Source organism: Vombatus ursinus, unplaced genomic scaffold (genome assembly GCF_900497805.2).
Source record: "Vombatus ursinus unplaced genomic scaffold, bare-nosed wombat genome assembly UNPS02015411.1, whole genome shotgun sequence".
NCBI classification, from domain to species: domain Eukaryota; kingdom Metazoa; phylum Chordata; class Mammalia; order Diprotodontia; family Vombatidae; genus Vombatus; species Vombatus ursinus.
The window spans coordinates 2,057,749-2,073,254 of NW_020955189.1; the positions used below are offsets into that span (position 1 = coordinate 2,057,749).

The 15,506-nt window shown below is 58.9% G+C and overlaps 2 protein-coding genes across 2 annotated transcripts in view; both read left to right on the top strand.

Annotated features, from left to right (window-relative positions):
* Nucleotides 1–8,622, top strand: part of SMPD4 (sphingomyelin phosphodiesterase 4) — a 33,243-nt gene extending 24,621 nt beyond the window's left edge. Inside the window, exons 11-17 of the mRNA XM_027847504.1 lie at nt 284–384; nt 941–1,104; nt 2,600–2,805; nt 4,559–4,792; nt 5,072–5,203; nt 6,134–6,262; nt 8,105–8,622. Coding sequence (XP_027703305.1) covers nt 284–384; nt 941–1,104; nt 2,600–2,805; nt 4,559–4,792; nt 5,072–5,203; nt 6,134–6,262; nt 8,105–8,431 — 1,293 coding nt within the window. The 3' untranslated portion in view covers nt 8,432–8,622. The remainder of the gene's footprint in view (nt 1–283; nt 385–940; nt 1,105–2,599; nt 2,806–4,558; nt 4,793–5,071; nt 5,204–6,133; nt 6,263–8,104) is intronic.
* Nucleotides 8,623–12,121: 3,499 nt separating this feature from the next.
* Nucleotides 12,122–15,506, top strand: part of CCDC74B (coiled-coil domain containing 74B) — a 14,909-nt gene continuing 11,524 nt past the window's right edge. Inside the window, exons 1-3 of the mRNA XM_027847505.1 lie at nt 12,122–12,304; nt 12,336–12,777; nt 13,947–13,991. Coding sequence (XP_027703306.1) covers nt 12,122–12,304; nt 12,336–12,777; nt 13,947–13,991 — 670 coding nt within the window. The remainder of the gene's footprint in view (nt 12,305–12,335; nt 12,778–13,946; nt 13,992–15,506) is intronic.

A 15,506-nucleotide genomic window follows, 5' to 3' on the forward strand; every position in this document is an offset into this window, starting at 1 on the left:
AGATGGTAGCGGGCTCCCCCAGAAGGGGGCTGGCTGATTCTTCTGCCACGGGCCTTCGTAAAGCAGCTGCTGGGTGCTGGGCTCGATGGTGCCCAGACAGAAAGGGAGAGCCCCAAACAGAGGCTCGACCCCCGGTTGAGGGGGCTCCGTATTCAGTTATCATCGGGGCAGATGCCTCTGAGGGGCCCTGGAAAGGAGGTGTCAGAGCTGGGAGGGCCTCGGAACAGAGGAGGTCAGAGTTACAAAGCAGCAGCTCGCGTAACACATGTATCTTCTCTGCCAGGTCCTGGAGATGTGGTTGAGTTACTTACAACCATGGAGATACGCTCCGGAGAAACAATTTCTGACCGCAGACCCTCAGCCTCGAAGTATCCCTGAGAAGTGGTGAGTGTCCCTGTGCGTTGGCTTGGGCAGGCCTCCTGAGATTCCTCCACCTCCTTGGGATGAGGTTTCTCTTCTCATCCCCGGCTCCCTCCCTCTCCCCTTTCTGGGCCCACCCTCACCTCTCACAGGCGCCCTGAGAACAGAGGGGGACGTTCTTCTCCCCATGGATTAGCTGGGCTCCTCCCACCATGTCTTACTCAGTCCCTCTTCTCCTGGTAACCTCCCTTTCCCCACTTGTGGGCTCCACGAGGACTGGGAGGGTGGTTCTGATCCTTCCCACTGCCCCGTGAATGCAGTTCAGTGAAGGGACCGAGAGGCCCCAAAGGGCCACCGCCTCCCTCCCCAGAGCAGTGTCCCTACAAGACGAGGGAAGGCCTATGGCCTCCTATGGGAGAGACGGCAGGTCAGGGTAGAGGAAGGAGCATCAACGGGCCCGGCCGTGCGGGCTGTCCAGACGGGGGCTGCCGGAGGGAGGTCATCCCCCTCACTGAAGCGGGCGGGGACGCGTGGCCCTCGCCAGCCTGGGCTGACCCAGCTGCTGCTGCTGTTGTCTCAGGGCTCCCTTTGTGCAGGAAAACCTGCTGATGTACACCAAGCTCTTCATCGGCTTTCTCAACCGCGCCCTCCGCACGGATCTGGTGAGCCCAAAGAACGCGCTCATGGTGTTCCGCGTGGCCAAGGTCTTCGCCCAGCCCAACCTGGCCGAGATGATTCAGAAGGGTGAGTGGCTGCCTCCCCCACCTCGGCCCCTCCCCACGCGCTTGTCTAGGGCGTCCGAGGGGGGAGTTACTCTTCCCGTTTCACAGGTGAGCAGATGGAGGCTGAGACTGTGGCACTGGCCCATGGTGGCTTTGCTGAGACTTGCAGCCAGGTGTCTGTCTCCTTCCCGTCCGAGGTTCTCGCGGTCTCTTGCCCCGCCTGAGTCACTCTCTGCGGGGCCTGCATCCTGTTCTTCTCCCGCTTCTGGTCCCCCACGCGCCTCAGGGAAAGGGCCCGAGGCACGGGGTGTGGGAGCCGGGGGGCCATGGGGACGGCGATAGGAGCTGCTGACGTTGGCTGACCCGGGGCTCGCTCAGGCCTACCTTGCCGGGCCCGTCTTGTGCCATCCAGGTGGTGCCCGTCTTCTGGCCTGTCTGCCAGGCCTGCCCTCCTTGCCTCCCTCTGGCTTCTCTCAAGGCCAGGTGGAGGCGCCACCTCCTCCAGGAAGCCTCCCCTGAGCCAGAGTGGTCAGTGTTTTCTCTCCCAGCATTCCGCCCCCCGCCCACCCCGTGATCACCTGTGACTTACCTGTTTGCCTGTTGTCATGCGCACATGCACATGCACACAAGCTTTAGAATGTAAGCTCCTTGAGGACAGGCACTGTTGTGTTCTGTCTCAGGACCCCTCATAGCGCCATCAGTGTCCCCATTTTACAAGCTGGGAGCTGAGCTGGAGAAGAAAAGGGATGTGTCCTGAGAGGTCAGATTCGGACCCAGGCCTTCTCCTTCCCAGACCAGGGCTGTGTCCGTGACGCTGCGTGTCGCCGCCTCCGTTTCCTTTTCTGCCAAACGCTTTACTGTCTATGCCCAGGGGTGTTGTGGAGACCCCAGCACCCGACGTAAACGGGAACTCTCCCTCTTTGCCCTCGACGGGAGCATCCAGCCCTGTGGGCGTCATCACGGCGGCCTCCTGGCCCTCCTGCTTGGCTTTACTTGGTTACTCCACTTTAAGAAAGGTCTTGCAGCAGTCACTGCCTCACGTGCCCTCCCTGTGCCCGCTCCGGCCTCCTGATCTCCCCGCCAGCCCAGCCTGGCCCGACGAGTGGCCTTCTCACTGCTCCTCATCTGCAGCCCTCCCATCTCCCATCTCCCTGTCTTTGCACTGACTGTGCCCCGTGCCTGGAGGGCCCTCCCTCTTCACTCCCTGCTTGCTCCAGGGCTCAGGTCAAGCTTCTGCAGGAATCCTTTTGTGACCCGTGCGTCCCTGCCCTCCCAACTCTGCGCGCTCTTCCTCCCCCATTAGAATGTAAGCTTCTTGAGGGCAGGGGTTTTAGTTTGTCGTGTCCCCTTTGCCCAGCGCAGAGCTGGACAGAGAAGGCTTGCTGCCGGGCCGACCTCTTCAGGAGGGTGCTGAGCAGACTCTGGTCCTGGCTGTGAGGGAGGTGACGGAGGGCCCTTCTGCGGGGCGGTGGAGCGGCGGGCCGGCTCTGAGGCCTCCTCCTCCCTTCCCCCCATAGGAGAGCAGCTGTTCCTGGAGCCGGAGCTGGTCATCCCGCACCGCCAGCATCGTGTCTTCATGACGCCGACCTTCCCGGGGAACCTCCTGTCCTCCTGGCCCCCCGCCGTCACAGACGCCTCCTTCAAGGTGAAGAGCCACGTGTACAGCTTGGAGGGCCAGGACGGCCAGTACAAGCAGATGTTTGGCCCCGAAGTCCGGACCTTGGTGAGTCTGGCCCCGAAGGTGGTGGCCTAGAGGCCGTTCCCTCTGTATGGCAGTTTGACTCAGAGCCTGAATTACTTGCACTCGCTCCCGATGGCTGTGTTGTTGCCAGAGGTGGCGGGAGCTCCGTCGTTCTGTCCGTCCTTGAAGGTTTCCTTTCAGAGCCTGGCCCTGGACGTGGACAGGCCAGGCCGAGGTTCCACACACGTGTGGCCTTTTCTGCTTTGCCTTCTGCCCAGTGTTCAGGAGAGCTGGCACGAAGTAGGGAATGTCTTGGGAACATAAACCTTCATTTCCAAGGTGAACTTTGAAGATGGGCCCAGTGTCGAATACGAGCTTGCTGGCCCTTCGGAGTCCAGGGACGGGAGGGGTGATTTACTGTGATGCCTGGGCGTCCCATGAGCACGGCCTGGCCCTCGCCCCCCCCCCCCCCCCCCCCCCCCCCGCTCCTCCCCCAGACAGCTCCTCCCTGGTCATTCTCCGCGGTCCCGGCTTCAGCTGCCAGTGTCCCGAAGCCCCGGCCCTCTCCTTCCTTCTCCCTAAGCCTCCTCAGTCTCTGTGCGCAGGGCCCCGAAGACCCCGTGACCAGCCAGCCGCGGGCCCTGCGCTCTCCTCTCGCCTTTTTTCTCTAGTCTTCCTCCCTGCTCTTTTCTTTGCAGTAGAATGTGAATTCCTGAGGACAAGCACTGTTCTTCTTGCAGCGCCAGCACCCGGCATGGGGCCGGCACATAATGGGCGCCTTATCCATGCTCGTGGAATTGAATTGACTGAGCCAAAGCAGCCTGAGTTCTGAGGGATTTCTTGTAGTGATAAGAAAGGCTCGGTTCATCTGCTTGTCAGAATAAGAGCAGACAGAAGGACAGAAGCCAGTCTGGGGGAAGGGAAGGTGGAGACAGACTGGGGGACAGAGGAGGCAGAAAGAGAAGAAACATAAGCTAGGATGGGGCCGGGTACTGAGAGGGAGACCAGACAGGCCAGAAAGAAGACTGCCCCCTGCTGGGTGCTTGGCCTCTGCTATCTGGGCTGGGCTGGGATACAAGACGTGATGCTGTCAGTAGGTCATGTTCTCCAAGAATTTACAGCTGATGGGGAGAAGGAAAGCTTGTGGGTAATTAGGTGGGACCTCAGGGTCATCCTGCCCAGCTGACCCCTGGTGTCCTTCCCCATCCACACCTACCCCGAGCCAGGCAGCTGCTGCCCAGAGAGTGCCTCCTTTGTGGGTTCATTCCTCACTCGGGCTCCACATGGAGCTTCACCATGGCCAATAGGAGTGACCAAGCATTGATGCCGAGAAAGACAGGACAGACTGAAATAGAAATGCTGCCGTTTAAGGGTGGGGTACTCTTGGCTGCCCGGGGTAGAGGAGTCTCCCCCCAAGGAAGGGGGCATCCACCGGGCCTCCAAGCAGAAGGCTGCTCTGGATATTTCTGAATGGACGCCTCCCTCGGCTGGGGAGACCTGCCTGGTTTGGCATGAAGTGGCCAGCTAGCTTCAGGGGCCTTCCAACACAGGCCCACCACAAGGGCCCAGAGAGTTCACAGGATTTCGTACACTGATTGCCCGCCTGGGCACCTGGGCAGATGGGGAGGCTACAGGCCCCTCCCTGAAGGAGTTCACAGTTCATGAGGGAAGGAGGCCTGTCCATGGACCAGTGTGTGATGGTTATTAGTGTGGACTAAGCCCCGGGGAATCAGGGAAGGCTTCAGGAAGGAGGTGGCTTGTTGGGTTGTGCTGTTTATCCCTGTCTGGATTTTAGGTGCTGAGGTTGGCCCAGATGATTGCCCAGGCCAAACAGACAGCAAATTCACTCTCGGATTACTCGAGTGAGACCTCGGCCAACCGGTCCTTTCTCTCCTGGCTGGGATTTTGCCCCATTGATATGAATGGCACCTACTGCACTAATGATCTGGATGAGCTGGGCCAGGACAGCATCAAGAAGACAGACGAGTACCTGGAGAAGGCCCTGGAGTACTTGTGCCAGATATTCCGAGTATGTTCAGCCCACCAGGGCAGGGCAAGGGTCCTCGAGCAGTCCTAGAATGGATGGGCAGGTGTGCCCGGCTGGGCAGGCCTGCTTCCAAGAGCACCCGCTCCTCCTCTCAGGGCCCTCTCCCCTTGGGCAGTCAGGAATGACCGGGGATGAAGGAAGGCAGGAAGGAGGGAAAGGAGGAGGGCCTGGGGGCCCTGCCCAGGATGGGCAGGCGGCAGAGGGTGGCGGGGCACCACAGCTCTCCCTAACTGAACCGCCCTCCCCTGTGTGTGCCAACAGCTCAACGAAGCCCAGCTGGCTCAGCTCATGATGACCGTGGGCACGGCGCCAGCTGAGAATGGGAAGAGACAACTTCCTGACTCCATCGTGAGCGATGAGGGGCTGGTTCTCACCCCACTCGGCAGATACCAGGTCAGGACGGGCCAGCTGCTGGTCACTCGTAACCATGAAAGCTGGTGTTAATTTTACGTCCCTCACCTCAACGTCATCAGACCCTGAAGGACAAAGCAGTACGGATGCTATTCTTATACCCATTTTACAGATAAGGATGCTGAGGTTGAGTGGGGGCTGAATTCAGTAGGCTGGAGCCCGCATCAGGGCGTCTCTGAATAGACGTGGAGGTGGCCCGGTTCAGGACCCCACCCCACGATCCTAGTGCTGGTCATCCAGGCTCTGGTGGAGTACCTCTTCCCCTCAGATACATGGTGCTGTCACTGGTGGAGCCAGAAGACAGACCCCGTTGACCTGTGAGGTCACTTTGATGTGCATTGGGTCAGCGGCTGCAGCCTGGCCTTGTGTGTGCAGCGGCTCACCAGCTTCCCGGGGTCTGGGCCACCCCTCGTGGGGTAGCCGGGTTGCCCTGGGACCAGTCTGGAGAAGGAAACAGATTCCTGTTCTTGTCAGGCTCAAAATGGGCAGTGCAGTGGGTGGGGAGCCACAGTTCCTGGCTTCCAGCTAGACCCTGATGTCCCTGGACCTTTTGGAACCTCAGTTTCCTCCTTTGTAAAAGGTCCCTTCCTGCTTTAACCTGTACCTTTGGTGGCCCGGCCACTGAGGCAGCAGTCCGTGCCTGAGGGGAGAGCTCACGTCCATCAGGAGACCTAGACCTGCCGTGGGATAGTTGTGGGATGTTACGCAAGTCACTTGACCTCCCTGCCTCAGTTTCATCATCTCTAAAATGGGGCCATGTAATGCCTGGGTCTGAGCCCTTTTGTAAAGGACAGGTGTGTCATTGGGTCCCTTCCCAGCTCTCAGGAGCAGAGCACGGCTGTTCCCGGCCAGGCCGGCCTCAGGATGAGAGGCGGACGTGCCAATGCCCAGGGCTTTCCTCCTTGCTTGTAGATCATCAACGGCCTGCGGAAGTTTGACATCGCGTACCAGGGAGACGTGGAACTGCAGCCCATCCGCAGCTACGAGATAGCCCCTCTGGTGCGGCTGTTCTTCCAGGCGTCGTCCGCCATCAACCGCCGGGTGAGTGGGGGCAGAGGCGGGGGGAGGGGCGGGCATCTCTCTGCCCGCTCTGCTGGGCTCCTTGGGTCCTGGCTCGCTCTCTCTCCCTTCGCTTCGTTTCTGCTGTGGTCCACTAGTCCAGTGGTCACTGGCCTCCCCGGCTCTGGGCCTCTCCACCCCTCCGTCACTTCCTCCTGGTGGAGACTCAGGTCCAGAATTGTGGTCCTTTGCATCGGTCCCTGCACCTTTTGCAGGGAGAAATGACCCCTAAGACAAGCCGGAAGTTGTTCAGTGGCCCTCCCTTGGGGAGGGGCTGTCGGTCCCCCTCCCTATTGTCAGACGATTACTTTCCCCGCCAGGCTGGGCCTGTCTTTAGATTCTGTCTAGCTGCTCCGTGGCAGCGGCGGTGACGCATCCCCTCTGTCGGCCCCTGGGCTGGCTCCTGCCGGTGTCTCGGTGGGCCCGACTCCGTCCTGTGGTCCCCGTCCCGTGCGCGGGTGGCGAGGGGCCTCATCAGCGGATGGCTCGGTGCTCATCTTCGTGGCTGCCTGAACTCGGAGCCTTTAGCCAGACGTCAGAGGCTCCGCTTGTGTCTTGTTCTTGCGTGGCTCCTCCGGAGCGGACTGTGTGTCCCTTCCCGCCCGGGCCGCGTCTGCCGGCTCTGCCGCCTGAGGGACGCTTGTGTCTGCCTGGGCTGGCCTCCCCCTGCTGGCCCCGGAGCCGCTCGCTCTCCCCCAGCTTGCGCACGCTTTGGGGGCCCGAGCTTTGCTGCCGGCTCCTTTCTTGGCCGTGACTGGTGAACTTCTGGGTTTCTCCTGCCGCTCGTAGGAGCGCGACCGTAGGGCTGTGAGCTGAGATGAAGGCCAGAGAAGCACGAGGCGGGGTGGCGCATTTGTCCATGGTTGCCCCGTAGGCGTGGTCTAGAGACGTGGGTTCTAATCCCACTTCTGACCTGGGATAACTCCTCGAGCGACCTCGGTTTCTTGACCTGTAAAATGGCCAATAGAAATGGTCACTGTAGGTACTGTAGAAACGGGAAGGAGGTGCTCCCAGTGAAATGAAGGGTGGGGTAGGGAGGTGGGGGGTTTGGTGACTTTGAAGGCCCCTTCCATCATTCCCACGCTGTGGCCTCGCAAGTCACCCAGCAGGGATCCGGGCTGAGCAGACCGAGGCTCCCCTCTGGGGTTTTGTGACGTGGCCAGAGCCCCCAGGGCACACGCTCGACAAGCTAGCATCAGGGCCTGGCAGCTGAAACAGGCTCGCAGACCCCTCACCCACCCGTGCTGCCTCCTCCTCTTCACGTCCTCAGTGCCCAGCGTGCCACACGCCCAAGCCCAGGCCCGCCCCCTCCTTTGCCCGGCCTCATAACGAGGAGCCCTGATGGGTATCCGTTCGATGGCGTCCGCCCTCCTGCTGGCGAGAGTGCAGGGTGTCGTGGGTGGGTCGGTGCTCCCGGGCCCCGGAGCGTCGGCCGCCTCTGGTAGTTCACTGGAGTCGTTGGGTTAGAGGGGGCCGCTTCCCCGGGAACAGCCAGGATTTGCCTGCTCAGACGGAGGCTCCTCCGCGGTCCTCAGGGCTCAGAGGGCAGCCTGTACACGGATAGGGAGACACCACCCCCGGGGCTGGGCCTGGCAGGCAGGGAGCTGCGGCGCTCTGGAAGCAGAAAGATTCTGTCCTCTCCATTCTGGAGCCCGGAGCCCTTTACAGAAGGCGGTTCAGGCGGGGCCTGCCCGGCCGCGCTGTCTCCCTCAGTCAGCCCCCAGGACCTGGCCAAGGTCACGCGCACCTTGTTGGTGGCAGAGTCCAGCTCCTGTGCTCGTCCCCCTCCCCTGCCTTCCGTGACCTCCCTTTGCTCTGGTTCAGTTCGCAGGCCACATGGAGGCCCTCTGCTCGCGGGAAGACTTCCTCGGGGCCTTCTGTCGCTTCCACCTGACTGAGTCGTTCCAGGCCGAGAAGAGCAGGCTGAGCCCCGTGGCGCCGCACCGGGCCGGCCGCACGCGTGGCCCCCGGCTCAGCCTGCGTTTCCTGGCCAGCTACCGCACGCTCTTCACCTTGCTGATGGCGTTCCTGGTGGCGGCCGTGTTCGGCATCGGGCCCGTGCTCTGCACGCTCCTCATCTCTGTCCTGTACCTTCTGTATGCCGTCGTGATGACGGCGGTCACCCAGAAGCTGAAACCTCACCAGCACTGACGCGGCGGCGGCAGGCTCGTTGCCTTCCCCTCCCGAGGGCACTGCGGCTCTCAGGCACCACACATCTTGTGTTTGTTTGATAATACAGCCGTGCACATCTGCAGAGCTGTGCTGTGTAGGGCGGCTGGAAGGAGGGGTGCACGGCACGTCGGGCTCGTGTGGACCGACGGGCCCTCTGGCAGGGGGCTGACCGCGGGAGCCCACTCGTGCAGGGTGGGTTTGGGGCCTTTTGCTGTAATGGGCAGGACGGGCCTCGGGGCCGGGGAGCCATCTTGGCCTGCATTTTACTGGGCAGGGTCGTGGTGGGACTTGCTGGGGGAGGGGAGACCGGGACCACGCGGGCCTTCGTCCGGGTGAGGTGACCGCAGCCAGGCAGGGGCCGGCGATCGCCGCTCTGAGCATCCTCCCCTTCTGCTCTGCTTCTCCCCAGACAGCTGTAACAGCCTCCCAGCAGGGATTTTGAACGTGCCAAGAGCGATGGGGACAGGTACAGAGATGACCCTGGCTCTCTGTCCTCTCAGCATTTATAGGGTTCACCTTCGGGTGCTTCTGATTATTCAGCAAGACCACAATTAGGTCTCCGTGTATATTCCAATCCTCTTTGTTTGGGATTCCTGGGGATGGAGGGCGGAGAGGAGGGTTGAGCAGCTGAGGTTGGGGAAGAGACGTTTCCAGCTTGAGATGCCGGCCATCCTGACTCTGGGCGTGTCAGACCCTTCCTCAGCCTCCTTACTCCTCAGCCCTGCCCAGGGGGGGCCTCCCGGTGCGGGGCTGAGCCTGTGTCATCACAGTGAGTGCCTGCCTCATGGATTTCCCCATCCCAGACCTGAAAAAAAGAGTTTCTAAAAACTCATCAAAGGGAAATCCCAAGCCTGCCATTGCTTCTCCTCAGAGCTCAGTGTGACTGAAACGAGGTGATGCCTTCTCTCCCCTTCCCCTCTCCTGCCTTCTCCCTCGCCTGCAGGAGATCAATGACCCCTTATTTTATTTTGTGGACATGAAACCCACATTGTTGGGGAAGGTGGACAATCATACTTGCACAAGGGAAGGAGGCCAACACGTGGCCGCCTCCCCAGCCTTGGAGCCTCTGTGATGTTCAAGGGGCACAAAACTTTTTACGTCTGTGAATGTCATTCCTTGGGAATGCCAGGGCTTTTAGGTGTGTCAGTGTTACGGGGGCTTTGACCCCGGAGTAATTGGTGTGCCTGACATCCAGCCTTTCTGGGGCATTGTGGGTGTCCCTCGAGGCCTTCTGGCTGTGAATTTTGCCAAGTGAATTTTGTGTAGAGTGAGTCCTGTTTTCCTAGTGAGTTCCCATTATAAAACCAAAGACATACTCTGCTGGAAAAGTTTTGCGCTCAGATAAAAAGAGAGTCCTACTTTGGGTTGTCCGAAGCCTTTGAAGGCTCAGCGACATCTGTCTTGCGTCAGACAGTAGCCGGAGCACGCTTCCAGCCCTGCCGGCCCGGGCCATTTGGGGTTGCTGCTCTGGAGTTGTGTGTGATTGGTGGGGAGAGGCCCGTTGTGTCGCTCGGAGCAGCGGCGCTAGAAGTCAGAGTGGGCTTGCTGCCAGTGCCCACCCTGTCCCTGCTCCTGGATGGGCACCTCCAGCACAGAAGCCAGCGCAGAACTGAGGGTCCTAGGTCAGAGACCACAGCTCTTAATCTCCAGATCGTAGTAGTAAGAAGAACAGCAGAGAATCCAGGGTCAGAGGCGGGAGGGCCTTTGGAGGTCATTGCGGGTCCACCCCCCTCCTCATTTTCCAGATGAGGAAACCAGTGCAGAGAGGAGGGGTTACTTGGTGACCCCCGTTCTCCCTTCCTACCGTCATGCCGCCTCTGTAACTCTCACACGTTTGTTTTGTGGATGTCTTTTCCTATCTACGTGCTGTTTCTAACCCCCTTCCCAGACGCAGCACTTCTTGTGACAAAAACCTGCCGTGCGGAAACCGCGCCTTGCCTCGTGTATAGTATTCTGTCCTGGTAGTCCCCCACCTCTCCTGTGAAGATGAGAGTAGAATCGTAGCCTCTTTCCAGGCCCGTGTTCTCCGTTCCGCTTCTTTCTCTGCGTTAGTGCTTGTTGATCATGCACTTGGCATCATTTCTTCAGAACAGGAAACACCATGTTTTAGGAATGCTCCTGTGCCGTAAGAAACAGTGAATATGGAGTCAGAGACTCGTGGGGAGACGCGGGTGAATTGATGCGGAGGGAAGAGCGGTGTGGAGAAGGTCTGCAGCAAGGTCACCCACCCCTGAAGACGTGGCGGGCCCGGGGAGCATGGCCTGCTTGGTCAGGCTCAGGTGACAGATAGCTGCGCTAGTTTTGTGTGTTTGTTTTTTCTTTTTAAAATTCTTCCTAACGAGGGATGCGTCTGAAAACGAAGATGATGAGAAAACAAAGGCTCTCAATAAAAGGATCCAGCATTTGGGTTGCACCGAGCATTGGTACTGGGCCTTTGCTTCTGGCCCTGCCGTCCGTGGAGTCCAGGCCCAGCAGTGAGAGTCCTGGGTCAGGCCGGTTTAGTTGGACACTTGGGAGCTCCTCCGACCACATGAATGTGCCTGTCTTTTCACTGTTTCCATCTTGTGTCATCTTCACCAGTTTGTGTGGAATGAGGCAATGTGCTTGAGCTTGCTTCCTTGAATACTTCTCTCATGGAGCCTCTGGCGTACTGGGTGGGGCCAGTCCGAAGCCAGGAAGTCCTGCGCCTTATCTTTGAGATAACAGTTAACTTCTCACGGGCCAGCCCATCTCTGCAGAAGGAGTTTCCTCACCTGAGAGTTCTCTCTGCCGGTGAAATCATAGGGGCAGCTCCAAACCCTTATTAATGAGTGAGAGAGTGGTTCCTTATGGCCGTTAATAGTTGGAACATTTTATCTGAAAATTTCCAGTTCTTTGAACACTTCTCTTTTGGAAAATTTTTAGTAGGTCACTTCTGTGTATTTTGGATATCTGACTCTTGCCAGTGCTGTTAAATGCAAATATTTTCCCCACTGTATGTCTGATTTTCTAATATCATGTAGCTCTTATTTGTGTAGATGCTTTTTTTTCAAAATTGCATATAGTCAGAAGAGTTGATTTTCTCATAATCACATTTCTGTTCATGGTTCTAAAGTTGTATCTTGACCCCATTCCCTTCCAAATTGTTTATGATGTGACATGTGACGTTTTATATTCTGGTCGATCATTACTTTTATCGGATTTCAAATCTACACGGCAGACTCATCAGAAATATTTGATAGCGGCTAAAAAATAAATCAGTGAAACATACGTAAGTGTAAAGTTGTTTTTGTTTTTAAAGGCCCCGGGGCCGCCCAGATCGCCCCCTCTGCTGCCACACCGTTCAGGGGCCCCCGCGTGGGGCGTGGGACGGCAGGCGCCACCCCTGCCTCGTCCACACCCAGCTGCCTCCCCGCTGGACAAAGTGCCTCGCACACTGCAGGAGCTCGGCAGGACAACGTGCGCAAACAACTCTCAACCAATCACTGGTCCCCGCCCTCAGGGTGGGCCCCAAGCTCGCTAACCAATCCCGAAGGGAGCGTGTTGACCAATAGGAGACGCCCCACGCCTTCCGCGCATTCTCCTTCAGCGACTTAGTGGCCCCTGTGTGCGATCGGAGATCAGCCAATGGGGTAAGGCTTGCGGCCTCGGTCACGCTCTCGTCAGGGAGATTTTCCATCACCCACATTAATGAAGACTCCGTCCCACCCTCCAATCAATTCTCACGTCCTCAGAAGTTCAGCCAATGGGAGTTCGACTCGCTCCCACCGCCTCAGCACGCTGCTGAAGCCCAGCCAATCGGAGCCAGCCTCCGTGCGCTCTAGGCGGCCCAGCCAATGGGAGCTCGGCTCGCGACCCGGGGCAGTGACCATGGTAACGTAGCGGCCCCCTGCCAAGTGGGCAGCAGCGGCCGAGAAGCCGATCAGGGTTTGTCCGGGAGCTGAGGACGTGGGCGAAGCGGCCCGGGGCGGTCGCGGTCGCGGTCGCGGCAGTGCGGAGCGGGGCGGTCCGCTGGGCCAGGGGCGAGCCCCGCGGGCGGCCCGCGTGTGAGGGCCCGGGGCTGGCAGACAGGCCCGGCTCGGCGGCTGGCCCGAGCCGGCTGCGGGTCCTGTCGATGGCGCCGCCGCAGCCGCCCAGCCCCGGGCCGCCCCTGGGGCTCTTGGACATCGGCCCCGCGCCCGTGGTGATGGCGCCGCCCGCGGCCCTGCCCGGCCTGGCCAGGACGCCCGAGCTGCAGAAGCGCGTGCTGGACCTGGAGAAGAGCCTGCAGTTCGTGCAGCAGCAGCACGCGGACACCCTGCTGGGCCTGCACGCCGAGGTGGATCGGCTGCGCCGGGACAACCGCGGTGAGTGCATAGGGTCGGTGCTGGGCCGGGCGCGGGGACGGCCGCCCGAGGGGCTGGGGTGGGGTGGGGTGACTGACTGGAGGAAAGCTGTAGAGTGACGCCCGAGGAAATGGTGATTAATCCGCAGAAACCTGCCTGGGGCAAAAAAAACAAATTTGGGAACGGAAGTCAGTGACCGCCAGTGGGGAAGGAAGAAACAAATCTGGGCATTTGCTTTGATAGGCAGGAGAGCCCCCAAACCACGCATACACGGCCTTCCCCATCCCAGAGCCGTTTCATCCTTTTACACTCCATGTGGCTTATATAGACATTTCCTTCCTCCCCCTCCCCCCAACATTGTCTCCACCATTAGACTATAAGCTTCTTGAGGGCAGGCGCCCTGTTTTTGCCTTTCTCTGAATCCCGAGTGCTAAGTACAGAGCCTGCCACATAGCCATTAGATGCTTGTTGATTAGGGCAGCTGAGGGATCCCATCTACTGGGGACCTCCCCACCCACCTCTCCTCTCCGGGTCTGGGACCTCCTCCCCTTACCATGACGGTGTTGGAGCCTGGAGACCTCCTGTCACTTCCCAAACCTGCCCATGGCCCGGCCCACCTTTCCCCACCCTGGCCCAGTTTGCCCAGCCTCCCAGTGCTGTGAGGCCCAGCCGGAGTCCCTCCGGAAATGTTTCACACCTGGGCTGGTGCTCCGTTGACAAATATAGTCCATTAAGTACCAGCCATAAGGCCTTTCCATCTCAGGGCCAGTGCTCGGCTTTGGAGAACCTAGGACCCCACCCCAGACCTCCCCCAGACAATTACAGCTGGCACTTACCTGGCCTTTCACAATGTACCAAGCACAGTGCTCACAACGACCCTGTTTTACAGAGGAGGAAACTGAGGTAGAGGGAGACTAGAATGGAGGAACACAGCTAGGTTCTATCCTGTGCCAGCTGGACCAGGGCCTGTCTCATATGAAACCAAAGTTCACATCTTGATTGTACACCCCCAAAATAGCTTCTCTTACTTAACCTGTTCTGTTGCTGAGCCCTTTGAAGTATGCTCTGACCAAAGGCGGTTGGGGGGAGTCTGAGCCTGGGAGATGAGGGGCTGGTCCCACATTTGAAGCCCCTTTGGGGGGAGACCGACATGGCAGCCAGAAGATGCCCCTGTCTTTGCTTGATTTCAGATCTTCACTATAAACTCATAATGAATCAGAAGCTGCAGCGGAAAGGTACCGCCCCCACTCTGATCTGAAGGGAGCTTAGTGGGCTGGATCTAGAGCGGGGGGCTTGGAGAGCACCCCCTTTGTCACCAGCCCAGCCAGGCCCGGAAGGATGAGTTTCAGTGCCCTCCTCCTCCTGATCAAGGGTTACAGGTGAAGCTGAGGAAGGACAGTGTAGCCCAGGGTCCCAGCTGGGTTCCAGGCATCCCAGGGAACCAGAAGAAAACTTGGGGCTTCTGACCTGTCCTGTGAGTTAGGGAGTGCACGGATTGGTACCAGTGTCTCGGAGGGGAGTGACTTGGGGGTGAGGGAGAGGAGAAGCATTTATGAAGGGCCTGTGGTGTGCCAGGCACAAAGATGATCTCATTTGGTCCTCACAACAACCCAGGGAGGGAGGTAATGTTATTTTCCCCATTTGACAGTTGGGGAAACCGAGGCAATCAGCGGTGAAGTGACTTACCCACAGTCACACATCTGCTGAGTGTCTGAGCTCAGATTGCATTCATGGCTTCCTGACTCCTGGCACCCTACTGTACTACCAGCTGCCTCTACTCACCCCTAAGACGTGGCAAAGGCAGGATTCAAACCCGGGTCTTAGGATTCCAAGGGTTGTTTCCACAACATATAACGCACAGAAACAAGAATGATGGGTGCTGTTTATGAGCGGTGGGGGAGCTGCTGGGAGGCAGGAGAGGTAGAGCACATCCTGGGTCTGGGGACCCACGACATCCATCCCCCCTCCTGCTGCATGTTCACCCAGCACCCGGTCGTCCATCCCTGGAATGTCCTGCAAAGTCCTCCTTAAGATGAGCTCAGGAGTCGCTTCTGGGGTGAAGCCCTCTTTGCTCTCCTCTCCTCCCGAGCTCCTCCCCCTTCTGCCTCCCCTTCTGTGCTTCTTTCTGCATCCTCCTTCCTGCCTCTCTCTTCTCCCTTCTCCTCCCCTCCTCTCCCTTCTGTCTCCCCTCTTCCTGTTTCTCTCTCTCTCCCTCTCTCCCCGTCCCTTTCTTCTTCTTTTCATCTCTCCTCTCTCTACTCTTGTCCCTTCTCCCTCCTCCTCTCCCTTTCTCTCCGTACTCACCTGTTTTTCTCATTGTTGTAACTCTCTGGCCCCCAGCATCGAATTCCCTGCTTGTTGAAGGCAAGGAATGTTTTGTTTTCCTCTTTATCATCGCCAGCACTCAGCATGGGGTCTTTGCATACCATAGGTGCTCAATGTTTGTTGAAGACAAGTAGGAATTTCTCCTGAGAGAAGTAGCAGAGAAGCACTTTGAAGTTAGCTAGGAAATTAAGCTTCATCCCCATGAAAGCTGCGCCAAAGCTGACTGGGGCGTGCTGGGCGTCCTGGGCTCCCCCGCCTGGAGATCGCGTAGCCACGGCTGAAATGTCCTTTGTCCCTGACGTTCTAGAGGGGCTGGCCGCTCAGGCCCTGACATTCTAGAGGGGACTTCTGCTCAGGTAGGTCCTGAGGTTCTAGAGAAGATGCCCGCTCAGGTCCTGACAGTCTAGAGGGGATGCCTCCCCAGG